The sequence below is a fragment of the Dermacentor silvarum genome, chromosome 1 (genome assembly GCF_013339745.2).
Source record: "Dermacentor silvarum isolate Dsil-2018 chromosome 1, BIME_Dsil_1.4, whole genome shotgun sequence".
Lineage (NCBI taxonomy): Eukaryota > Metazoa > Arthropoda > Arachnida > Ixodida > Ixodidae > Dermacentor > Dermacentor silvarum.
Window position 1 is genome coordinate 7210467 of NC_051154.1, and position 27526 is coordinate 7237992.

The following is a 27526-nucleotide window of genomic DNA, read 5'->3' on the forward strand; positions in this document are numbered from 1 at the left end:
GGTATAATTCTTCTCGGTGTTCGTCAGTACGCGGCTTGCGTAAGCGACGACCCTCTCACGTGAAGACTCATCTCGCTGTAGGAGAATACCACCGATGCCATGACCGCTAGCGTCCGTATGCAGGAGTGTGGGTGCGGTTTCATCGAAATGGCGAAGTACTGGTTCAGATGTGAGGGCGTTTTTCAGATGGGTAAACGCTGTTTCGCATTCGGGAGACCACTCAAAGGCAACGCCAGAACCGAGTAATTTGTGCAACGGTGCAGCTATTGAGGCGAAGTCACGTATAAAGCGGCGAAAATAAGAAGCGAGGCCAAGGAAACTGCGCAACTCTTTGGCCCTTCCGGGGCGAGGGAAGTGAAGAACCGCTGAAACCTTATCGGGATCTGGACGAATGCCGTCCTTGCTCACAATGTGACCCAAGACCTTAATTGTCTTGCTGGCAAAACGGCACTTTTTCGTGTTCAGCTGTAGGCCAGCGTTGGCAAGGCACGTGAGAACTTCGGCCAGGCGTTGCAGGTGTTGAGAGAAGGTGGAAGAGAAAACAACGATGTCGTCCAGATAGCACAGGCAAGTCTTCCACTTCAGGCCACGCAGAATGGTGTCAATCATGCATTCGAATGTTGCGGGTGCATTGCAGAGTCCGAATGGCATTACATTGAACTCGTATAGCCCATCTGGTGTTGAAAACGCTGTTTTTTCTTTATCGTCCTCATGCATAGGTATTTGCCAGTAGCCCGAACGCAAATCAAGACTCGAGAAGTACTCGGCATTCTGCAGTGAATCCAAGGCGTCGTCTATGCGAGGCATAGGGTATACATCCTTACACGTGATCTTATTGAGTGCCCGGTAATCGACGCAAAACCGTACAGAGCCGTCTTTTTTCCGAACTAGAACGACTGGGGATGACCAAGGACTAGCGGAGGGGCGTATTATCTTCCGTTGCAGCATGTCGTCGACGTTTTCTTCAATGACTTTCCGCTGGGCAAGAGAGACGCGATATGGTCGACGGCAAACAATGGACCCGCCATCTGTCTCTATCCGATGCGTGATGACGGAAGTCTGGTCCAATGAAGAGGCATGCGCGTCAAACGAAGCTTCATACTTTTTCAGCAAAGCAAGCAACTGTTGTGACAGTGAAGGGGTCAGGTCGGAACTGATGGCAGATTCAAGGGCAGAGAAAGATGCGGAACGCGCAACAGAAGGAGCTTCAGAGGAAGCCGCTTCAACAGAAACAACAGAGAGATGCTCGGATTTAGTGACGCAAGCCAACGTAGTGCCCTTAGGGATCAGAAGTTTTTCGGATGTAGGGTTGGTAGCGCAGACGAATGCGGAGCCATTCTCAAACCGGACCAGCCCTGACGCAAAGACTATCCCTCTTATGAGACAGTTCGCAGATGGTTGTACGAACACGTCACCATTTTCAATGACACCCGACGCGATTGCAACAATTCTCTGACGGCAAGGAAGTAGCTCGGTGTCTTCTGCAGCAAGCAAGCGAAGCGGTGAGTCATCTGTATGAAGTGAATGGGCGGTGTCGGTCATGTGGAGAACACGTTTCCGACAGCAGATGGAAGCGGACGCCGTAGAAAGAAAATCCCATCCTAATATCAGCTGCTGGGTACACGAACTTAGCACTGCGAATTGTATATAATGCAGAATTCCATCAATGTAGACACGAACAGTGCACATGGCGGCAGGTCGAATGGCGTTCCCTTGAGCGGCGAGTTGCGTAGGTCCATCATAAGGAGTGGTGACTTTCCTGAGGCGCGAACACAAATCACGGTGAATAATTGACAAACTAGCACCAGTGTCTATTAAAGCTTCCACGTGCACTCCTTCAACGAAAACAGATAGCATATTAAGCAGACGCGCTGGAGGAATTTCTGTCCTGTCGAGCAATGCAGCTTTTCCTCCAAAAGCTGCATAATTTAGTTTTCCGGGCGACGATCGGCGAATGGAGAAGCTGGTCGAAGTGGCGACGTAGAGCGACGAAGGGGTGACGGCGAGCAGCGTCTGGCCGGACGGTAGCTAGCAGCCGTCGTGGAGGTTGCAGGTGGCGATGGAGAGCGGTCGGAACGCGGAGCATAAGGACGGCGTTGGACAGAGGCCCCAGCAGAAAAGTCGTCCCGTCAAATCCGCGACGCTCGTCTCGCTGCCGCTTGTGACAGAAGCGTGCAATGTGGCCACGATATCCACAGTAGTAACATATAGGTCGGGTTGGACACCATGGTGGAAAGTAAGGTTGCTGAGGTGTGCTGGTAGACATCGAAGCCAAGTGCGTCTGCGTTGGTTTAGGAGGCATCGATGGCACGAGGGCTGGGGTAACTGCGGCTACCTGCGCATACGTTGGTGGCGGCCTCGGGACTAGAGGGTCCGTATACGCAGTACCCGCCATAGACGCCAACTCCTCCTTGACAACGTCCCGCAAAGTGCTATTGGGGGCGTGGGCAGGAATGGGACCTGCCGAGAAGCCAAGAGACTGCAGCTCTTCTCGTATGATTGCGCGGACCATTGCGCGCAACGAGGGATCTGCGGTAGGGTTGTTGTCTGGGGTGTCCGGGGGCGGCAATCGGACAGATTCGAGTTCGTCGAGGCGCTGGCACGTAGCTACAATGTCAGCGACGGTAGCCGGGTCCTTGAAGGCCAACGCATTGAAGGCGAGAGGCCCAATGCCTTTGAGTATGTGGCGTACTCTGTCTGATTCGGCCATGGAAGCGTTGACGCGCCGACAGAGAGCGAGGACATCCTCTATGTACGAGGTATAAGACTCGCCGAGTTGTTGTTTGCGAGTGTCGAGTGCCTTCTTCGCGATGGCTGAACGAACGGCCGGAGTACCAAAAACTTGTCGGAGCTGCTGTTTGAAACTACTCCAGTCGGTGAGGTCGATCTCGTGGTTGAAAAACCAAGTCTTCGCTACGCCCGTGAGATAGAAGGAGACATGGCGTAGCTGCGTCACCTCGTCGCAGTGGTTAGCAGAACTCACTCGGTCGTAGTTGTCAAGCCAATCCCCACATCTTCACCACGAAAGCCAGCAAACAGATGGGGGTCGCGCTGGGGCCCACTGACGATCCAAGATGGAGAGGCTGCGGCAGGTGGAGCCGAGATTGTAGATGTAGAAGTGCCAGAGTGCTCGTCCTGCGGCATGTTGGCGGACAGCTGGCACAAACGGCGACCTGAGCGAAGCTCCAGGAGGTAGAGCGGGCGAGCAGAGGACGGGGGACCGAGGAGCAACCTCCACCACTTGCGACGTAGCGTTAACACGACCTTTAATGCACCGGGAAGACGTGGCGGACGGATCACACTCAAGGCACAGATCAGTCTCAAGATGAGTCCCCACAAGCGATGAAGACGAAGAAGCCGATATGATGATGAACATGTGCAGCCAACGAAGAAGTGACTGAGAAATGCCCACAATACTTTTATTTATGCGTAGTATGAATAAAGCCTAAGAAATACAGCACATAAATAATGCTTACAAAATGGAACAGGAGAAAAATTTTAATGTCATCGGTAAACTACATCTGAATTTGTAAGAAGCTGTGAAAACAAAATGCGAAAAAAAGTAAACACAAATCAATTAGGTCAGGCAGCGCACCCAGTGTGTAGCAGCTCTTCGAATTTTGCTACGTTTCCTTTAGTAGCGACGTGCAATGACAAGCGGTTCCATTCAACGATAGGGCGTGGTATGAATGGATTTACAAAACGATGAGAGCAACATATCGGTCGTTTACCTTTGCACTGGGGATCGCGGCAACGAAAAATGACTGCAAGGCACTGAAAGATATCATTGGAAAAGATTGGATAATGATAAAGTTTATGAAAAAGCAAAAGCTATTGATGTTGTGGATGCACTGTAAGGATCAGCACCAACACCAGCACGGTATACTGACTGGCAGCGCTGCTCAGAGGTCGCTGTGGAGCCGTTGTCCGTGTCGAAAAAAGAGCGGCTTCAATGGTACTGCATTCACGCTGCATTTCTTCGTGGTGTAAAACACTTCCTGTTGCGGTGTCAACTTCATTTTCTGTCCTTCGTCTTTTCTGACGAGAGGTCAACACCACAAAAGGCTTCGTTTTCCTAGCCGAACTCATGCTAATGCAATGCGAATACAGCAGCAAGTGACACGAGTGCCGCTCGATAAATGAAGAATTCTCCCACCAAGAACGGCGCCTTCGAAATCCCAGTACGCTAGGTAATTGAACGGATACGGCTAGTCTTATGAAAACATTTTCAAAACGTATTCACCCCTCGTTTTTAAGCTGACCAGCTTGCGACGTTCTTAATGGGTCGATTTTGGTCAAAAATCTGTTTTAGACGTTGAATCCATTAATATGACGTTTTGAAGACTATGTGCTACCTGGGTATGTGTTTACTTTGACATGGAGCAAGTATGAGCAGCATTTCACACTCACACCACACACACTCCGCAACATAACCATTTAAACATAGCCATTTAGTGGGCCAGTGCAGTGTGCAAGAGATAGAAGCGTTACATTATACCGCGTGTGTAGCCAGTTTCAGGCACTGGATTATTTTCTCCCTCGCAGTCAATAAAGAACACATAATAATTTGCGTATCTATGTACAACGTTGCTAGGAGGGGGGCATCAGTTCTGTTAGGATTGATTAAACATGCTTCTCATGTAGCTGAATGTGAGCATCGCACAATTATAGCACTTCAAGCACTCACACATTGCCCGAACAAAAAAAGAAGAAAAAAAATCAAGTGAGGATCTGACGCATATGCAGCCCTGTTTTTGTGCATGCTGGTCATATGGTTATTTCCTTTTCTCTTCTTTTTTCTTGTGGTCAAAAGTACAGCGGAATATCGTTGATACGATTCTGCTTAATATGTTTTTCAGGACCATTCATTTTTTGTTCTTTTCCCAGCCAATGTCTTACAGGAACATTGTATTTTGGATAATACGATTTTCGGTCGATACATCTTATTTTTGGGTTCCTGTGAAGGTCGTATCAACGAGATTCCACTGTATTCAAATGCGGTTCATTCATGTGCATCAAGAACACAGGACACGAAAACTATCAAGTTCCTTGCAGTATTGTTTATTTGCTGTAATGGGACAATCGCTGCGCAAGTTACGAAGTCAACACACTACCAGAACGCTTTCTGCTTACCTTTCTTTTATATCCAAAACGCAGGTCTGGGTATGGGTTGACCTCCGTGGGCTTTCTGTCCGAAAAGTGAGTGGAGCATACCCAAAATAAAAACGTCGAAAGGCCGTAAACGGCACTGTTGTCGTCGGCTCGCAGTATAGGAAGGCAGGACGCACACTTAGTTTACAGCAAGAAAATGAATACCCAGCCGAAAAAATTTGCTGGGCAGGAAGTATTTTTCGTTTAGGCCACTATCTAATGGTGGTTTTTCACAAACACTACCTTCTCGTGTCTCCGTGAATGTCAAAGGGCTGAGGAAAGCATGGGCAGCTTCCTCCTTCACTGGTTGTTGGTGCAGGCAATGACGGCGCATGGCCACTCAGACCTTCGTAAATCCCGCTCGGCAGATGCGGTAAGAACACATCTAATACAAACAACTCAGTAGATGCTACAAGAAGCAGTCTAAAAACACAACACGCGAACACGCATTTCTCCCGTCTTCCGCAGAATTTCTAGTACACTCTACTGCAGTCCCCGCAGCCCTCACTAGAAGGCAGCACCTGGTGTCAAGGGTAGCGGTGCGGCTGACACTCATGCTATGAGGCTATAAAAAATTTGATCTATATACAGTAAAACCTGAATACAGTGGAACCTTGTTGATACGATTCTGCATAATACGGTTTTCGGGATAATACGTTTTTGTTCGTTTCCCTGCCAGTGTCTTATAGGAGCAATGTATTTCGGATGATACGTTTTATTTTCCGGTTCCCGTGAAGGTCGTATCACCGAGATTCCACTGTGTAACAAAGGGGGAGACAAACTGTTGTATGCTCTCGCGTTGAGTACACAGCACTGAACCAATAGACACATTTCCCAATTGTGGTGCTCAGTCCCAGACTGCCGGGCCTGCAGCAAGCACTAACCAAGTGGGGAGGCAACCACAGAAGGACCAAAAAAAAAGAAATGAAATACTGAGCACACATGTGGCCTGGGGACCATATGGCTGCAATGAAGTGCTGCAGTCAGCAAGCTCGGCGATTGCTCAGCGTTTAGTGAGAACTGCAAGCCTCTAATTTCCTATTATGCTTGTTGCTGGATGCAAGCTGACACTTGTAAACAACAAAATACAATGAAAAAGCTATACTGATGTACAGTGTTGTACTAGATAGATAGAGAGCGCTTGCAGCGCTCTCTCGGCATGGTGCTTATGCAACAGTTTATTGCAGCCCGCACTTGGCTGTTTGTGTTGAAATCCTATGGGACGACACAACCAAGGGCGCACAGCAAAACAAGTAGAGCGGCCACATCTGCACTCTGCCTCAGACATGTTACTAGCAAAGTTTGGCCTTATATCAGTGCAAAGGCGTAAGTAATGTTCCAGTAAGAAAAAGGTAATTGTATCCAGTTGCAGGAAATTTTTTATTCATTAAAAGAAGAATTTAAATGCATGGGTTTCTATTAGAATTTCAAGGGAAGGGAATTACGATTGCTGTATATTATCGATCATTTTGTTTTTTTGTTTGTTTTTTTTTTTCTTTTCGTTTCAGACATGATTCATGAGCTTTGCAGTGGGGCACAGTTCATCACGACAACCTTTCGTCCCGAATTGCTGGAGAAGGCAGACAAATTTTATGGTGTCAAGTTCCGCAACAAGGTGACCATTGCTTCTATTGTGCACCAAACAAAGAACACCATGCACATTATCAATTCATCCCTTCTTCGTTTGTATTTTTGCTTTGGTTTTAAATTTGTGTTTATAGTATATTTAAAACGAGCGTCTCTGCAACTGCACGTTTGCTAGCAGTGTTCACCGTTCTTCATTTGCTGTGTGCCGACTGATGTGCTGGCTGATTGATCCTATGTGGAACATCAAATACACAACAAGCCTTGAAAGTTAGCTTCATCCTTGGACAGTGCTTGCTGTAGACCAAGAGATACTTGCATGCACTCTGTGGCAGTTGCACTAAATAATAATGAGATGTTTAATTCAGACTTCATGCACACTGCTTCTACAACCCAGCATGTGTTTTCACCACCAAAGAGAGCAGTGAAGACTCTTTTCATCTGTCAATTTCTGCTGGCTTAAAAAACTGCTGGTAGAACACATTGTGTGGCCCCACATGCGCAGAATAAGGATCAGTGTACAGGCACTCAAATGGCGAGCATGTGGCTGCAGAGGTGCAGCAATGCCTTCCAGGGGGGGGGGGTTCAGGTCGTCCGCAATATTGTTCGAGTGCACCAAGCCTGTGTTGTCGCAAATACAACTGTGTGTTATGCTTTCTGTAGCTTGCAGTAAGATCTCGTTCATACGACTTTCATTAATTTGGAAAATCTGATCATTCGGACTCGCCCTCGCGTCTTCCCTTACCCAAATGGGCACTCTGCTTGCGCTGTTATGTAGCCCATTTTCGTTCCTTTGTATAACTTTTTGCATTGTTTTCTAAGCCAGGTGGTTTGCTTTGACTTATAAGGTGGTGCCTTTTTCCTATTGAAGACATCAGTTCGTTGTCTGATGCGATGATTTCACCATCCTTGAAAAAGTGTTTGTTTGGGCACTTGATCTGGAAATGAAGTCGTCAGCAACCTTATTCAAATTGATTTTGCGGGAAAGTTCTTTGTGGGCGTGCAAAATTGCCAGATGGTTTGAACGGGCTTGTCCAGTCATCGACCGCAAGTACATTTTCAGTCGCCAAAGGCAAGAAAATGACCTCTCGAATGTGGTCGACGAGACCGGTATGGCCAACACAATGTTTTTTAGCTTGGCCATTTCCGGCAAAAGGTTTCGCCGGTGTTCGCCATGGCCCCCCGCAAACATGTGCACGACGTCCTCGAATGTGTGCAATGATGCCGACTTTGCTGGCTTAAATGTCAATCAGCATATCAGTGTTCAAAATCAGGCGTCATGGTTCAAGGTCGTCACCGTACTAGAACGCTATCACCGTAGAACTTCCCTATGGCAAGCTGCTCAATGTGGGACTTTTGCTGTCACATATCAGGTTAATACCTGTTGTTTAACGAAGACAGCACTGTGTCAAGTACTTCATCGAACCTCTGGCGGTACATGTCACTCACTGATGGAAGCATGTGAGCTGAGGAACCTTGTCGGAATATGGGGGGATGCCAAGCGGCCCTCTGCCTCGACACACCGAGCCCCGCGGTGGGCCCATGCCTGCGCATCAACCGCGATCCGGTACAAGCTCGAGGAAACAATAAACGACAACCACGTGTACACTCGGAAAGCATTTATTACGACTGCAACTAACACTTTGAGCAGGCCAGCTAGCTATAGTTGACATCGCTGAGGGTTCCCTCGAAGAGAATAACACACTAGGTATAGAAGGGCTTCCGACTTGCCAACTGGGGGAATACGGACGGCCGCGGCGTTTGCCGCGGCAAGAACGTGGTTAACTAACCACGTGCGGGAATACGGGAGCGACGGCGGAGACTTCTGCCGTCGCCGCTTGCTGGAGACCAAAGAGACCCGGGCGATATCAGCGGGATCTCACATGACCACCCGGTGGCGCCGATAGCGCTTGCGATTCCCGCGCGCCGCCCGCGGAAGGAAAGTTTCCCCTCTCCCAACTCTCCCTGGCACGCATGCGCTTGACGCGACGTTCGCTGCCCGTGCGGAGGTTATGGGATCCGAGGATTCCCACATCCCTCCACCCTTAAATATTGCCCTACGGCGGAGAAATCGCTGGAACGACGGCATTGACAAAGTATCCGGGCAGATGCGATGGTAAACTCCGGTAGGAAATGTCCGAATCCACGTTGATAGGCAGTACAGTCCTGTGTGGCGGCCGCCCACATGTGGCAGCCGTCACAGTGGTTGACGATGACGGGGGCTGAAGATGGCTTGCCCTCAAGATGCGCGCCGCAATGTCCACCCGGGAACAGCGGGTCAGGACTTTCTCGAAGCGGCGCGCGCGCCGGCTCGATGAACCTCGCACCGACGCATCCTCGTGGGAGTGTATGATGGTGGACCTCCCTCATTGTGGCTGCCATGTGCTGCTGCATCGGGCCGCGAACAGGGAGGGGCCAAGACAGTAGGCAGGGACGTGGACCATGGCAGCAATAGCAAGTCGAGGCGGCTTCACTCGTTCTGCAAAGTCGCTGAAATGCACTCCACAAACACTTAGAATTAAGGCAGTAGAGGCCGCCGCAGCGTCGGCCGTCTGACACGATGCTGAACCACCCGTCTACCGCATAGCTTTATGCGGCAACGAAAAAAAAAAACAATCCAGTTCGTTTGAATGAAGTTATTCGCTTCGACCGAATTTTTCCGGTCCGATACAGCGCGAAAGTGGGCGATGCTCGTATGAACAAAGCGCTCTCTGGTCCCCCGAGATTTCGGTTATTCCGCCCGCAAAATATCGAGTTCTTCTGAACAAAATAAGCTTTCTATTTTTAACGAGGTTTCTCCGCTCGGGCGAGTATAGTAGAACTAGCGAATCCGGTTGCACCCGCTAAATGTCACGGCATGGTCGTCTTCGAACATGCGACCGGCAGCTCCGCAGAGCCTTAGGCCTAATCGCGTCCATGACGGATGCCAATGCCACAAAAGACCCATAAAGGGTTCCAATGAGCCGTCGCGAGGAGATGCAGGCCAAGCTAAGTGGTCCCACCTCGCTGCTCAACCCGCAGCTTCCGAGCAGACTCCTGGGACTGCGCCCCGCTGACGTCCTAGCCAGCGTTTCCGGCGCCCGGCTCCAGAGCCAAAGATACAGAAAGGAGGTTGTTTACATATGTACAGGGGAAAATCGACCACCGCGCCGGCTGCTGCACTCACTCGCTTCGGGCGTACTCTTAAAAGAAAACTTGCTGCAAATCTCAGCGTCTATACGAGTTCGGCGACACTGGCGCAGCGTTAACTCGCCCTCAAGAAAGCACACACAAATCTAGCTAGCAATCACGCCTTCGGCTGAGGCCTAACGCTGGTCCGGACAGATCGTCGTCCCGTTTTCCAAGAGCTTGCCCCACGTTGGGAACGCCAAAATGTCGGGATAAGGGGGGATGCCAACGGCCCTCTGCCTCTACACACCGAGCCCCGCGGTTGGCGCATGCCTGCGCATCAACCGCGGTCCGGTACAAGCTCGAGGAACAATAGACGACAACCACGTGTACACTCGGAAAGCATTTATTACGACTGGCAACTAACACTTCGAGCAGGTCAGCTAGCTATAGTTGACATCGCTGAGGGTTCCCTCGAAGAGAATATACACTAGGTAAAGAAGGGCTTCCGACCTTACCAACTGGGGAGGAATACGGGGGGGGGGGGGGGGGGGGGGGGGGGCGGCGGCGGAGACTTCCGCCGTCGCCCGCTTGCTGGAGAGCAAAGAGACCGGGCGATATCAGCGGAATCTCACGTGACCCACCCGGTGGCGCTGATAGCACTGCGATTCCCGCGCGCTGCCCGCGGAAGGAAAGTTTCCCCTCTCCCTGGCACGCATGCGCTTGACGCGACTGTCGCTGCCCGTGCGGAGGTTATGGGATCCGAGGATTCCCACAACCTTCTGGATAGCGGCGTGGAGTCTTTCTTTTGCCTAGCAGCTAGAGCACACGGGTCCTCAACTTCCACTTTTCCGGCCTCTGCCATACATACGCAGGTCACGCGCTTTATTTTGGAGTTAATCTACGCCGTGTTTCAGATTGGGCCATCCTAGATGGCTGGTCCCTTCAACGTGCGCTGTCTCCCGCGTGCCCCAGTGTTATGTTTCCGCTGGTGCTTATACAGTGGAAATACGCTTCCTTTTCAGTGTCATACAGGTTATGGCGAAGTACGAATAAGCGATGTGCCCACTGTTGGTTTTGTCGTTGGTGCTCATGCTGCGTTTGTAGCCGGTGCACAATGCAAGGCCTGCAGTTGCAGTAGAAGCGAGCTCGACGCCGGTTTTTCTATTTCTCCTTTTAGTGCGACAGCAATTGTATGACACTCCAGGCAAATTTCGCTGTCGCCTTCACCGTGATATTCCGTATAAAATCCAAAAGTCGTATGAGTGAGCGACCCATACTCTGTGAGTGCAAGAAAAGGCCCGTAAAGCTGAGCCGAAAAGTATGGTGGCTTGATGGACATTATCTTCCCACAGCGCTCAATATTCGGGTAGTTAGAGGTTACTGTGATCAAATGTGCGCATGGGAGGAGAGAGAACGCATCTTATCGTCTAGCCCTGCCGCAGCTGCGAATGACTGTACACGGTTGACGCTTACGCAGCTCACATGCTGTATCCATTTGCTCGTAATCATTGGGGGGTGCAATGATCAAGGGCGAGCAGGGAAGGCTGCTAACTTCATGCGCGCTGTCTTCCTTCCTAGGCAGTTCTTCCGCACCCCAAGTGTTGCAGATCACATAGCCTAAATTAAGATACAGGGGTAATTGGAGATCGCTCGCAGAGGCCGTCCTGTAGTGGACAGAAAAATATGCAGGTGATGATGATGATGAATCTAATTTTCGGATTCCCGGTGAATCGCATGGCTGTACGAACCGTTCGCCCCCGCTGCCGACGTTGTGATAGAGACTGCTCGTAATCATCCAGCGAGATAAAGACAGGTTTACATGGTCAATGCATTACATGATGTTTGTAGTAAATGTTACTACAATCATATAAACGATATAACCAACGTACAGACTGTGTTAGGGCCACACTTTTTTGCGCAATTTTGACGAGCCTTGCATGGGGACTGGCCATTTTATCAAATTTCTCCAACTCCGACGTATAAAATCCGCCTTAAACCTACGCGATCACCTCCTCTCGCCATCTATAGTCATGTACAACTTTAGAAGGCAGCGGCATTTGCCCCTCATAGGTGGATGCACACGAGAATCCACCAATGGTCGCACACTCTCGACTGACGTCATAAGACGGACGGCCGGTGACCCCGCCGACAGAGGACATGGCAGCCCGCGCTTCGAGCTGGGCCGGAGTCGCATCAGCGGGACTATTTCTTACTCGTGGTGGCTATTGGCTGCTGCGCTTCAGTGATCAGGGTGGGGCGCCTCTCCTGTCTTCTTACGTTGTAACTGATCTTTTTTATACAGTTCCAGCGCACGGACAGTACGCTGCGTGGAAAAATTCGCAGTGGAGTGCAATCGAAATCAGCGCTGAATGCGATGCTTCTCGGGTAGATTTTAAAAAAAAATAATTGCTTCATGAAAGTTATCCATCCATTCATCCATTTCAAGTTGGGGGTACGGCTCGCACACGGTTTAGACGGGAAGAATCTTCCTTTGTGTAATTGCCTTATGCTTCGCTATTGCTAATACTGCTTCGTCTTCCGGCAAAACTGCAGCCTCTTTTTCTTTCTTTTTTATTCTGAGTCCTAATAAAAGCTCTGCTGCGCATGGCTGCTATTGATCTTGATTTCGAGTGAATCCGATGTGGCCTCCCTTCGGTTACTAAGTTATATAATTATGTATTTATGACCTCTGCATGTACATTGCGAGGTTTCCATCCCCAGTAAATGTTCTAAATTATAAGTTGTTGTTTTTTTTTCTGAGTCGCTAGCATTAGCTACTGGAAAGAGAAGCAACGCTGAGACACATATCATTCATGTGCATTTCCCACAGCGTTGATAAAAGACTGCTCGAAGGATCAATGAAAACTGCAGGTCTTTTTCAGTGTCAAAAAAGGGCGCAAAGTACTTTGTTGCGAGTTGAACATATAGCAGCTATTCATTCTCAAGGCATAGGCTATCCATATCATTAGAAAAATTGTAAGTTGGCGACCTATTTCTCTTTAAAGATATAATAATCTTGTCCTGTGTACAAATTGAAATATAATGTGTCTGTGCATGGTGTTCACACTGGAAATTAAAATAACTGTTGAAGTGAAAAAATACTGATGAGGTAGCCGCCGTTGGTGCTTCTAATGCACTTGTTTTCCTACTGTCAAATTTTCAGAAATAAAGCGAAAGTATGAATAAGAGCTGCGCACGTCCGCGTCAACAATGATGCAGTTAGCTTTTAGCCAAAATAACATTTAAGGGAAAAGGTATAGGCCTCTAAAAGGAAACCATAAACGAATTGGGTAACAGGACTCTGGTAATGACATTTTAGGAGCGGGGGGGGGGGGGGGGGTCTCGGTATCGCTGGGGGGGGGGGCTTTGCCAGACATAGGCGCGACTACGGGGGGGGCAGAGCCCCTGTAGTCGGCGCCTATGTTTGTGCTCGTAGGGATGCCACACAGTCCCAGTTTCTGGATGGTGTCCGCTTCGCTTCGGGCGGGACAGTGAGGTGTCTACGACAAGGAATGTGAAAAACAAACAAACAAGAAACATCACGCTTGATAGGCAACATGGAGCTCTTTGTCGGTGATTTTCTCAGCGTCAGCGTCTCGTTAGTGCATGCCACTCTATATATGGGGGTGCGTGGCGGCGGAAAATATGGAAAATAGCAACAGCATTGGTCTAGAGCCAGCAACGTTTTTGTGGATAGCTCATACGGTGAAACTGATGAACTGATGGGTGAAATGAAACGACCTTTCATAATAACGAACAATTTGACATGGTCCCCTGAGCTTCATTATATCGAGATTTCACTAATAAAAAGACCAGGAACAGCATACTCTAGTATAAGGTAATGTGATAGGTCACTGTATCTTCATGTTTTGTCCACGTGGAACGCCAAAGGTCATTTTTCTCGACTTTTAGTGAAGAATTAAGAATATAAATCCACATTTTAGCTAATACAATAGTCGATTTAGGCAATACAATAGACAATCTTTTATCAGCAGGGTCATCTCGATTCATGCGCTAAGTGGTTGCCTGCCCTTTCACAGCCCGTGGTGACACTCGTTAAATCCCATTGCCACCATGGTGCTAGACGAAGCCAGGTCAAGCGACCAAGCGCACTGCCATTTTTGTTGTTTTGCGAGTTGGTTTTAGATTGCAGCCATCATGGCTTGGTTTTTAAGGCTGGGCCTGGAGGAAAGTGAGATTCAGGCTTAACATGACAAGTATATTTGGGCGAAGCCAAACACTACTAACCCTCATTAAGCAAAGTGTATGATGGGCCACAAGGCAATTTACATCGTTATATTGGGGAATTCGACTTTGAATAGACACCTGAAGCTCTTAAAGCATGTGTGCTATTGAGTGGCTGCTTAACTATAAGATTTTAGTTATATGTGTGACTGAAATTTGTTTCAACTCCTTGAATTTTGACCTTCAGCAACCTGGAAATCCTTTAATTGTCCTTGAAATTGTGGCAGATTTATGTACGAATCCTGTCTGTAAAGAATGGAGTACTTTCGTGAGCTGCACCTAGCCATTGTCTTCAGGTACAAGTTTATTTTCCAGGTTCAACTGGACGGATTTCTGGCAAAAAGCTGCCTGCGCAGCTTGACTGTGTCCAGAAAACCCCCAAAGCAGTAGCACACGAATGGTACAGGAAATCTTTATCACACACAATACAATAGTCACATTCAATAAAGAGAACATTCACCATTTATGCATACAAAGTCTAGTAATCATTGCAAAAAATTTGAACAATAAAATTGCAAATCACAAAACGCTAAAATGGTCATACACATGTTCAGAAATAATAATACTAATAATCAAGCAAAACATGCAGATCTACAGGTGAGGACATAAAATCACATTTCAACAAAATATTTCCGCAGCTCAGCTTTGGTATATCCTATTGTATGTTTATACGTGTTTAGAACATGGGGCAGGTTATAAGACAACATTTGTAATTTATAATTAGTGCGAAAAGGTGGTATATTCCATGTATTAATAGTTCTTGTGTATATGTTAGCACGACGCATGTCCAAAGATGCCAGAGTAGAATAAAAATCGGCAATGGATGCCGTCGAAAAATACATTTTTGTAACAACTTAAAGTTATACAAATGAGAAACTCCGACAATGTTATGTGCTTCAAAAACATACTTGGAGGTATAGTTGTATTATCAACATTGGCGATTATTTGAACAATTTTGTTTTGCAATATGAGAACCTTATTTATGTTTGTTGTGGTCATTGTGGCCATACTAAACTACAGTAGTTAAGGTGAGAAAGAAGAAGTGCATAATAAATTGTAATTTACATTTCAAAGGTAAAGTTTCACGACACAGCCCCGCAGACCGAAGAGAGTTTCTTGCAGACAAGGTCAGTGTGGGAATCCCAGTTTAAATAACACGAAAAATATACTCCAAGAGTCTTGTGCACTTCAACTATTCTACTTGGTGATCTTCAAAGTGAAGCATGCAGTGCGGTATTACCGGTTTGTTTCTTGCGCGAAATATTATAGCCTTGCTTGTAGGATTTATTTTTTTTTATTCATCTTGACCACCTATACAATTTAATTAGTAGGTCATTACATTTCAATTAATCGTTAAGGTTAGGGCCTAAAAGAAGAAGTGTGCTATCATCCGCATATATCACAAAATCAATGGAAGGATCTGTACTTACAATATCATTTATGTACACCCGTAAGCAAAAGTATACGGACCACAGGGTCGCCGAAAAAAGTGAATTTCTTCGTAATTAGGAAGCATAAAGTGGAAATGATGAGTCACTGAAAAGTTTGCAATGCCAAGTTTGGATGCAGTCCTCAATTTCAAGTTGTGTTCATAGGCAGAGGAAAAAATCGGCTTTTTCGCGCAACCCTGGTCCGTATACTTTTGCTCACGGGTGTACATATTGAACAAAAGGGGTTCCAATACACTTCCTTGTAGGACACCACAAATGATATACAAAAGGGATGAAAGTTCATTTTAAAGACGCTGACTGGCTTCTGTTTTGGAGATATCCTTGAAGCAATGTGAGTGGTTACCACGGACTCCGTAAATTTAAGTTTGTTAACAAGAATCATATGATTTAAGCAGTCAAAAGCCTTACTAAAATCACGGAAAAGGCCCACCGTATACAAGTTCTCATTAATATTGTTCAGACTAATTTCCTCATTGTTAATAATGCTGTTTCTGTAGATTTACCTGGTCTGAAACCAAATTGTGTCTCAGATAGTACCTTATTTGTCAAAAAAACATACTTATTCTTGAAGAAATGACTTTTCCAGACCCTTAGAAAACACAGGGAATACTGAAATCGGCCTATAATTTGCTGGTACATGTTGGTCGCCCCTTCAAAAATGACAGATACTTTTGCAGTTTTTATTGCGTTTGGAAAAACTCCGCACTCAAATGCAAGATAGTAGATGTGTGAAATCAAGGGACAAATTATAGGTAACACATATTTCAATGGTTTCATCTGCATGCTATTGATATCTAAGGCTTTGGTGTTACTAATTCCCATGTACACGTTATAATCTTCATTTGCATCAGTAGGCTCGAAAAAGGGGAGGTGTAGGATAAGTGGAGATGTAGTGTCCCTAAGGTCTTGAGATGAAGAAATGTTAATAAATTATGTTTGTTAAAATATTCTGCAAGTGCCCTCCATCTTATTCATTGCCATTTACAGTATAGACCACTTATAACTTAACCGCTTATAGTGCAGGACCGGATATAGTACGGTCTTTTCAGACTCCGTTAATTTTCCCATAGCACTCCATGTATACGCTGTGGGGTCTCACTCGGGCTCTTGGAACAAAGGAACGACAACACAGTAGTGCAGACAATCAAAAGGGCATTTATTGCCTTTCATACACTAATAGACGCTAGCCGAATTGCTACCAATACAACATTCACATGGGCGCGGGACAAATCAAGGAAGTCCGATTCACCGCGACCAGATAGTGAGCGAATAGGTTCGCCCCTGCTATGACACCATCGCCTAGTCGTTCACGTGTACGGTCACGCGATCGGTAGTGCGTTCGAACGATTCTGTTCGTCCATACGGTGCCCTGCTCCCAGCACGTGAGATGGTCTCGTGGAGTGTGGATAGGCGCACGCGCGGGACGTCCGCATCGCTCACCGATCCCAAGCTGAAGAGGATCCACCTTTTTCTCCCAAATCACCCTGCCGTTCGGTGGCGTTGGCATCGTGACACTCACGCCATCTCTCACAATGCGCCGCAACCACTACGACCGCCGCCGGCGCTTAGTCACACGGGGAAGCCGGATTACAGGAGACGCGTGAGAGTCACGCATCCCTACTTCCCCCCAACCTTAAATCACTACACATACTCCGGTGAAACATGTGACACGGTCTATCAACGCACGTGTCGTGAACAAAAGTTAGTACATGCGACAGTGGCCGCGCCGAGAAAATGTCCACACACGTTATCCACAACATGCGAGCCGAGATTGTCTCTGGGGTTCACCACTGGTGTCCGTTGGTCACAGCACCACCTCTGCAGATTCGATGGCACAACTCCAGCCCAAGACTCCGGAAACGGCGACGCAGAAGTCGGCACGAGCAAGCGTCGCTCGCGCCAACGCGCCTGCCGGCGAGAGCCGCTGTAGCCGTTGGTGATGCCAGCTCGTTTCCCAGCCGCGAGGGTTGCGAGCAGGACACAGGTGGCCGCCGAAATCGCTGCGCCGAACTGGCCACAGGCTTCTCCATCGCCTGGGGTAGCTCAATTGTAGTCGGGGCAGCAGCGCTGACGATGTGCAGGTGACAGCAAACCAGGGGTGACTCCGCTCACGCTGTGTACACTCAATGCACTCTACAAACACTAAAGTTGTGCAAGGGAGAGGAATTCTGTATACGCGTCGCCCACGTGGTACGATGTTCAATTCGGCTAGCAAAATTTCGGGCGGCTATTCAGATGCTAAGTTCACGTGAACAAAGCTCGCTTTCTTGAGTCGAACGAGTAATTTCAATTGTGCGAGGCGAACTAATGACTGAAACAATGTGCGACACCTCAACACCACGGTACACCAGGTTGTGTCCCTCAACATGCGACAGGCGGCTTTGTAAAGCCTTAGGCCTAATGCATCGCTATTTTGACAACAACCGGCATCCAAAAAAAAACATCACCAAAATGGGCACAACAGGCAGCCGCGAGGAGACGTTAGCTCTGTGAGGTGGTCCTACCCGCTCGGAGCACACAGCATCCGAGTTGACGGCGCCCACCGTCCCAGACGCGGTGTCGGAGCGCCTGGTGCCAGGCTCAAATACCAGTCAACCGTAGCGGCACCCGTGGCCTGCGGCCACCCGGCTCCCTGAGCCACGACTTCCGAAGTCAAAGATATAGAAGAAGCTATTTATGTAAGAAATTCGGACCACCCACGAGGCTTCCGTCTCACTTCAGGCTTACCAATGCTCCGGGGTACTAGGCCTCGCTCTCCCAGGATGCAGACCACGTGGCTCTCGTACGATGAGTGTACTTCAAAACACTCGCGAAAAGGCTTAGCATGTTGAAAAGTTCAAACACACTACAGCAACCGTCGCCTCGCTCAAGAAAGCACGCCGCCGACACTAGCGATCAAAATTCACGCTAGGAATACGCTTCGGTTGAAACAAAGGTTGTCTCGAACCGAGCAAAACTGCTAAAATTATCGTCCAATGCCCCAAGAGCCCACGTTGGGCAGCCAGGTGTGGGGTCTTGCACATGCTCTTGGGACAAAGGATTGACAACACAGTAGTGCAAACAATCAAAAGGGCATTATTGCACCTTTCATACACTAATGCACGCTAGCGAAATTACTATGCATAGAACATTCACATGGGCCTGCGACAAATCAAGGAAGTCGACTCACCGCAACCGGATAGCGAGCGAATATGTTGTCCCATGCTATGACACCATCACCTAGTCGTTCACGTGTACGATCACACGAACGGTGGCGCGTTCAAACGATCCGTGTTCGTCCATACCGGTGTCTGCTCTTAGCCTCGCGAGAGTCCCGCGAAGCGGGCCGGCGCACATGTGAAGCGTTCGTGCGTGTGGTCGACGATCCCAAACCAAAGAGGAAGCGCCTTCCACCTTTTTCTCCCAAATCACCCCGCCGTTCGGTGGCGTTGGCATCGCGACACTCGCGCCATCCCTCACAATGCGCCGCAACCACTACGACCGCCGCCGGCGCTTAGCCATGCGGAAAAGGGATTACAGGAGACGCTGAGAGTCGCGCATCCCCACAACGCATACCGCTTACAGTGCAGCCGTGTGAGACGAAATACCGGTTATAATGCGGGTTCCGCGGGAAAGTCTCGCTGAAAAGGGCGGTAGCGAGCACGCTTCTCAACGAGGTGCACCCACAGATGGGAGAGAGATCAACGAGGGCGATGCGGAGGAGGAGCATGAGACGTGAAGCATGAGTCCAAGGGCGATAAAATCGTCGCCGCACGCCATATGTGCGAGTGAAAGCGCGTGGGGGATGGCGCCTTTACGGCGAGCGAACGCACAGCGGAGAGCAAACGCGACTTCCTTCACGCGAAAGGGTGTGGGAGGGAGGGGGGGCGACGCTGTGCTGCGGCACCAAATGCGTATCTTGCAACGGGCGCAAGGGGAATGGCGACGCTATCTCCCACGCGAAAGGAGCAAGCGCGGGAGGGGGGCTTTACTATGCCAACAATGGTTCGGCTGTGCCGGGCTGCGGTGTTGTCGCGTGCACGGTATCTTGAAAGCAATCCCACGGCTCTGTGGATTACGCCGCTCAGTTTCGTTGAAGCGATAGACCGCACGAACCTTCGCTCGCTGCGGCGGCCGCGTTTCCCCACGCCCACGTTTTAACAGTGGTTGTCTGTAGTCATCGAGTCTATTCATGTTTGCTTGTGCGCATTGACACCACGCTTGTTAGTTCAGTTAGTAAGGGAATGTGTCCAGTTTATGCAGATGATAAAACTATCCCTACTGCTTATAGCTCTCTACTAATTTGCTATGGCAATTGATGCTTCGCCTTTCGGGCGAAACTGAGACTTTTTTAATTTATTACTTTGCTTCATGCGAAGATCGTGGATACTTGGACTAACCTTTCAACATTCGTAAATTTAAACGGATGCAAAACTCTAGTCGCACGCTTCGATTTCCGGATACGCGCGGCTACTTGGTCTACATGTTTTCCATATGTGCAGGACTTGAAAATCGTTGTTTTGGTTATAGTGCAGATATTCACGAGTCCGGCGACTTACGTTATAAGCAGTCTACACTGTACTAGCATAGATTTTCTGACAGAGTTATTCGCACGGGACCTAGGACATCGTTTAAAGCTTTCGAGGCAATATCTGGTCTCCTTGAACTGACGCTAGAAAAGAGCCGATAATAGATGTTTAGCTTTCCGTAGCTCAGAGTTTAATCGGTTTCTTAACTTTTTAAAGTGAAGGAGTGTATCCTCTGCAAGTGTTTGAAGGAACGTTTGATAAAGACGATTTTGTCCTTTATCACATTGAAAATTCTCTTGTTACCCACGGTTTTTCTTATCTTTTTATCGTGTACGTTTCTAGCGGAAAGTGCTTCGAATGCAAATGAAGGAAATGGTGAAAAAAAAGGTTGTACGCATCATTGACATCAGTTTTCTGCAGCACATGGGACCAGTCGAAGTTCATTATGTCGTGCTTAAATGCTTCCAAAGTGGCATCTGTTATGTGCTGCACAGTAATAGACTCTTTCACTTTGTTTCACTTAGCATGCTCATTCCGAAAGACGACAACACCGGACAGGGATCGCTCACATCAGAAGAGAGCATACTCGGTTCAATATACGTAATTACTAGATCTAATGCCGACTAAGTAGTGCATGTGACACGTGTTGCTGTTTCTATTAAGTTGACAAATCCACAGGAGAGAATCTTCATGTTGAAGTCCTGTACAGTAGCGTTATGGTCAAGAATATTGATATTAAAATCACCACTGCACAAAAGCGAACGTTTATATAGTGACGCAAATTCTAGCATCTGCTCGAAATAATCAGTAAAATTTTTCATGTTACCATTTGGGCGGTCGTATACCACTGAAGTGATTTGATTTCGATTTTCTGATGTTAGAACTTCATAATCATCGGTAACATCACTAAGATTAGGCAGAATGTGACACCTTTGCACGCGAGAGTATAGATAGCGACACCGCCACTACGTTTGTTAGGTCTGTTTAGAAAAAACATTTTGTAACCAGGCAGCTCTAGCATCTTGCTATCAGTTTGATACCACGTTTCAGTGAGCATAAAAACCGTAAATTCTAAAGATAATTGTTTTAGAAGCAGAACGATTTCGTCTTGCTTGTTACCTACCGAGCGGGCGTTAAGGTGCAAAGTGGTTTCACAGTTTGGGTCTTTTAGCTTCACCTGTTGTGGGTGGGCTAGTTCGTGATAGGTCATTTTTGTTTAGTTGTTTTGTGATCACAGAGCAGAAAGACGCCGGATTTCAGTTGCCAGGTGAGCTGTGATTATCGCCTGTTGCTGGCTCTGCAGGACTGCTTTCCAGCGAGAAAAGCTTGATAAGGTCCAACTCGCTGGTTATCGGCACTACTGCCGAGCCATCAATTGCCTCATGAAAATCTTTCTATTCTGTGACCACACAGACTTCCATTGATGTGCATACTTTTTTTTAACAGCGAAAGCAAGCAGTTTCTTTTGTGCCGGGCAGAGGTGCTCATTTATGTAACAGGATCAGAATTTTCCACTCCAATGTCAGTGTTTTTCAGCCTCATCTTCTTGGCTTTCTGGAGGACAGTGTCACGTTTGGCTCGAGACCGGAACCAAACTATAATATTCGACTTATCTCTTTTGTGTTGGTACCCGATTACAGGATTCAATGTCACATTCTTGAACTGACTCACTGATTGCTTCGTATCTTTGAGACTTTGTCAACCACAGATTCGCTGTCACTTTTGACGACTCCTTGTATTTCTAGGTTGGCCTTTCTTCAGTATTGTTCGGACAGAAAAAGTCGCTTGTCCAAATCGAGCACTTTACTTTCCAGACTGGTGCGAATTGATGGAAGGGTCTCATTTTCAGCAGCAAGGTTGTTGTTTTTAGTGATTTCCGCATTTAGTTTTCCCTCAAGCTCTTTGATAGAGTCATGTGCAAACTCTAGGCTTTTAACGAAGCCTTTCCTTTCGCTCTTCAGTTGTCGAATTCATTTCGCATTTCCCACTCTATCATCTCACAAAATAGCCTGATTTCAGCTTTGGTTTTCTCTTAACTTTGCGACAGCAGCTTTAAAATCGTCTTTCAGCGTTGCCACTTCCTTGCCAGTCATTTTTAGACGTGTGTGCCCTTACAGCCAAAGAACATACTCGATAAGTTGGCGAACAAAACGAAAAACAGCAAAAGTTGGCGAAACACTTGCAGCAGCAGCGACAAGCGACGAGATCATGCGTATGATTAATGTGTTCTTTGCACTAACCTGTGATGAAGCAGAACCAGATTAGGATGCTTCCGACGCTCGTTGCTACTGCCAATGCCGAAAGTCGACGAAGGTGCTCCTTTTGTAGTGTAAAAGGTCACGGGGAGCCAACGTAGCAGGTCACTGCGCAGCCGACAGTGCCGCCTTCTTGAACCAGGTGGGTCCAGCGTAGTCCGTGTTTTCACACCGGCAGGCTGCAGGATGAATCAATGCTGGCGCCTAGTGCGGCTGCGTGGGTGTTCCCTGCGATGAAGGCAGAACCAGATTAGGATGCTTCCGACACACTCGTCGCTGCTGCCAAAATAGGGGTATTACTCAAGTTCGTGCAGGTGCACCTGACCCTTCTCTGGATCACACCACACCAGCGGAGCGGCAGTTGCTCGCTAGCACTTTCACAGCTGCCCAAACAGTCAGAGACCCCTAACCCGCGGCTCACAGTGAGTTGCGACCACGGCAGGTTCAGACGAGGGGACAGGGTGAGTCTTTAACGTAAGGGTTTATTTACCTTAGCTACACCATCAAGAGAAACACAAATGGACAAAACAAAAACCACAGCGGCGGAGCGTTCTCCACGGCTGAGGCGAAAAACCACACAATAGTGCAAACACACAAGCGGCAGATAAGGGTTCAGCTCACCTAGCGTGGATCCGTACTCAGGCCCTGGGGCTGTCAGTCGCTCACAAAGGCCGGGCGCTGCAGGGGACGGCGTGCGGCAGTCTCCATAGCTCAATTGAGTTACAGCCAGTTGCAGTTTCAAAGAAAGGGGAAAGGAGGGCACGGGTGCCTTGGCTGCGGCGTCGCGGCCAGGCGCGAAGAGCAGCAGGAGTGGTGTAACTTCCCTCTCCCGCTACCCTCCGCGAGCAAACACGTGATCATCGCTCCGGAGATATCAGAGGACGTGTGCATTAATGCACGCGCATTCCCACATCGGTCAGCACTGCTTCACTGGAATGGAATATAGTTTCTCCACCTGTCTGCAGAGAAGTATTCCTCTGGCATGAACAAACTGTTCTGTCCACACCATGGTAGACTTGCTCAACTTTTGCCAAATCTCAAAAGGCTCGGTGGTGTTTTATTAGAAGCACTAGATGCCATATTTATTTCTGTAAGGCTCGCACTTTCTTTTTCTGATTTTTTTACTTTGTGTTGTCTTATATGAGGCAGGCTTATACTAGCTACTCACTGAAACCTCAAACTGCTCTGTCTGCTATGAAAAATAATGCAACCACTTGCAACTGACTGGAACACATTTACAGTAGCCTACTCATCTCACGGACAACGGCGCAAAAATGTTTGAATTATTGGGCAATTCGAAAAAATGAATCTCAACGGAAATAATTTTGTTTTCTTTTTGAAGCACCAGCGCGCAGAAGCTTCTTTACAGACTTTTGCTTAGGTGTCGGGCTCCATTTAAAATAAAGAGTACTTAATATCTCAGGGTGGCTGAGGCCACAGATGCATTTCGTGTTCACCCACCGTGCAGCCCGATGTTCGTCGCGCATTGTCATGAAGTGCATGCAAATACCACGCACACGCTACACTGTCTTGATTCTGCTACACTGTCGGTTAGGCTGGTGCTGTGCAAAATCAGTTTTAAACCTCTATTGGCTTAATGTCCATGCACAAGCTTACACTGTTCCGTCCTGTAATAAAAATAATATTCTGGGGTTTTACATGCCAAAACCACAATCTGATTATAAGGCACGCCGTAGTGGGGGGAATTTAGACCACCAGGGGATCTCTAACGTGCCCCCAATGCATGGAACACAGGCGTTTTTTGCATGCACAGGCGTTTTTTCGCTCCGCTTGCGAGCTGCACACATAATTTTCCATGCTTCATATTCATGCTTTTTCGTGCTTTCATATTTTTCATACCAAGATACCAAGAGAAGGGAAGCGCAGTCGAGGACGGCAGAAAGTCAGGTGGGATGATGAGGTTAGGAAAATTCGCAGGCGCAAGTTTGAATACGCTAGCGCAGACAGGGGTAATTGGAGATCGCAGGGAGAGGCCTTCGTCCTGCAGTGGACATAAAATATAGGCTGATGATGATGATGATATTTTTCATGCTTCATGTCATGATTGATGAAATTGCACAAAATGCGCTTGCGCAAACTGTTGTGTGTTTCCTATATATATGTGTGATGCTTGTGAAAGTAAACGGTTGTTGGAAGGTGAGCGCTTCGTCTGTCCTACACTGTCCCTGTGTGATTTGTGCGCTAAACTGTAAACCAGCTCACAACTTAGGTGCCCATCTTCCTTTCCGCCAGTCTCTTGGGCGTCTGTTCACAACAATCTTCACTCAGTATCACAACAATATTTTTCACTCAAGAACTTGTGTCTGGAGCACACCTTGTGGAACTGAAGTGTGATCGTATTTTGGGTTTGAATTCAGCATTGTTTATTTTATATTGCTATCATTTGTTAGGTGTTCTTGTCAAGCAATTTTCACTGAAATAGTCTGGGAAACCTAGAAAGAGGATCTATTTGAAGTAATTTGCAAGACACCCTTTTCACTCATTGATAATAACTGAGCGCTGTCAGAGGCAGTCTTTTTGCTGTGGCTTTGACAAAAGACTCTACGCTTTTTTTTAGTCATAATGTGTAATGCCTCTGGCTGGTGATGGTTGTTAACTATGTCTTGTTTTTCAGGTGAGCCACATTGAAGCTGTGACCAAGGAAGAGGCCCGGACTTTGTTGAAGATGACACAACACATGGCTAAGCCACTCATCTTTAGCCATGGACTAAATTATTTGGTTGTTTATTTCATGAGGGCAGGCTAGTATAGGGTCAGAAAGCCTTTTGTACAGTTCTGTGTTTCGATGTCACCCTTCAGTCAGGATTCACAAAACATCACTTCCCTTATGTGCAGCACACCTTTCTTTAATACTGCACGACTACATCAGGTTTTTATACCTTGCATGGCTCTTGTCTCTTTTGTGAAGAGCTGTCAATACACACCCATAATTGTGTCATAGCGCTCTTACATACAGGGTTTTTTTTTTTTTTTTTTAGCTGCACCAATTTTTTAAAATTAGAAAATATATATCTGGGTCACGTTATCTTTACCATTCGAGTGTATGGATTGGCGGCCTCTGGATACAGACCAATTTCCACACTTAGGTGCATAATTAGCGCAGTTATGCTAATTAACTTTCTAATTATCAATATGTGGCTACACCAAATGAGTACTTTGGGGCCCGTCCTCGACACTGCCTATCCCAACGACCAAATTTTGAATAGCGGAGTTCATGTGGGAGCTAGGCGAACAATTAGTTCCCCTTGGCAGGCTCCTTGAAACTGAAACTGGCCGCAAAAAGAGCGTCTGCGTCATTGATGTCGCCGTCCCCCAGCCTTTCGTCACGTCTCCGAGGTAAGCGCTGGTCCGGCCCCGCGAGCAGCTTGTGTTATCTCCTTGCTATCTGCGGCGTTCGCAGTCGACGCTACAGACTGATATGCCGTGACTGTAGTATCTAAAAGCCCAAGGAGCGGAGTTGGCGCAACAGCGCAACGTGGCGCCCGACGGAATGACGAAGTAAATTTGGCGGCCGCCGGCACTAAAGTCCCTATATAAGAAAAGTACCGCCATCTACTCTTTCCTCCGCCGCCTCCTCTCCTAAAGCGCTTGCTTTTTTCTTTACTTTTTGCTTGCGAAAGCCAAGTAGACGGTGGCGCACCTAGAAAGTCCACGTTGAAGCTTTCAGGCCGGGCGCGCGCCGCCGCCGGCGACTGCGGCTGCGCAGAGGACTTTCAACATGGCTCTGAGGCGGAAAAAAAGAAAATATCAAAGAAGTGAAAAGCGCGCGCTATCATCGTCCAATCGGAGATACAGGAGAGAGAGAAGCGGCGTTTATCAAAGGATGGCGGTACTTTTCTTATATAGGGACTTTAGCCGGCACTGAAGCGCCAGGCCAACGCCGCACACAGCAAGGAGATAACGCAAGCTGCTCGTGGGGGAGACGTGGACAAACGGGGGGGGGGGGGGGGGGGGGGCGACATCAACGACACAGACGCTCTTTTTGCGGCCAGTTTCGGTTTCAAGAAGCCTGCCAAGGGGAACTAATTGTTCGCCTAGCTCCCACATGAACTCCGCTATTCAAAATTTGATCGTTGGAATAGGTAGTATCGAGGACGGGCCCCAAAGTACTCAATTGCTGTAGCCCCATATTGTTGATAATTGGAAGGTTAATTAGCGTAACTTCGCTAATTACGCACCTAAGTGCGGAAATTGCTCTGTATCTTGAGGCCGCCAATCCGTACACTCGAATGGTAAACATAACGTGACCAAGATTTATATTTTTCTAATTTTAAAAATTGGGTGCAGCTAAAAAAAAACACCCTGTATAGTGCATTCATAGTGCAGTGATATAACATAAAAACCATTTGCAGTTTTGCCGAAACTGCTGTTTTATAGCTCGTGAAAATAAAGTTGTCTATTTCTGATTAGTATTGTGATCATGGTAAATTATTTGACACTCACTCATGCCGACTACCACGTCTCGTCACACTGATGGGTACTTATTCACACACATCTATTCACAGTCCACTCCTCTGGAACACGCGACAACCCTCCCAAACAGCTGCCGACAGTTGGTGACACAAGTTAATGCTAGGACCGACTTTGCAGCAGCTAGCTTATGCATAGACGAAAGCATCTTTGAATGAAAAAAAGAAAAACCCGCCGGGGTGGCTCAGTCAGCTAAGGCGTTGTGCTGCTGAGCACGAGATCGCGGGATCGAATCCCGGCCGCGGCGGCCGCATTTCGATGGAGGCGAATGCAAAAACGCCCGTGTGCTTGCGTTGTAGTGCACATTAAAGAACCCCAGGTGGTCAAAATTATTCCGGAGGCCTCCACTACGGTGTGCCTCATAATCATAACTGGTTTTGGTACGTAAAACCCCAGAAAGAAGAAGAATGAAAAAAGAAACAGGCAAGTAATTGTTTGAAGTGTTACATTCAACGATCCAGACCATAAATACTATCTTTCTACAAAATTTCAGTAAGAACAGCAGCAGTAAGTGCAAAATCATGTTCTACAATTTTAAGAGAAAACAAACTCTCGTCCCTCTATGCCCCCTATTTCATTAAGCAATCTACATCATTGAGGGTCACAGGGGCGGCACTTCCAAGGTACCTACGAAGAAGCAGACTGATGTGTTCCATTGCACATCTGCTAATTGAACAGACGTGCGGAAGATGCACAACCGAACGTACCTGCTGCTCTTCTGCCTGTGTGT

General features: G+C 47.7%; 1 protein-coding gene across 1 annotated transcript in view; it reads left to right on the plus strand.

Annotated features, from left to right (window-relative positions):
* LOC119456360 (structural maintenance of chromosomes protein 3-like) overlaps nt 1–26719 on the plus strand; it is a 248837-nt gene extending 222118 nt beyond the window's left edge. The window contains 3 exon segments of the mRNA XM_037718076.2: nt 6660–6766; nt 24941–24974; nt 24977–26719. Coding sequence (XP_037574004.1) covers nt 6660–6766; nt 24941–24974; nt 24977–25011 — 176 coding nt within the window. The 3' untranslated portion in view covers nt 25012–26719.
* The last annotated feature ends 807 nt before the right edge of the window (nt 26720–27526 follow it).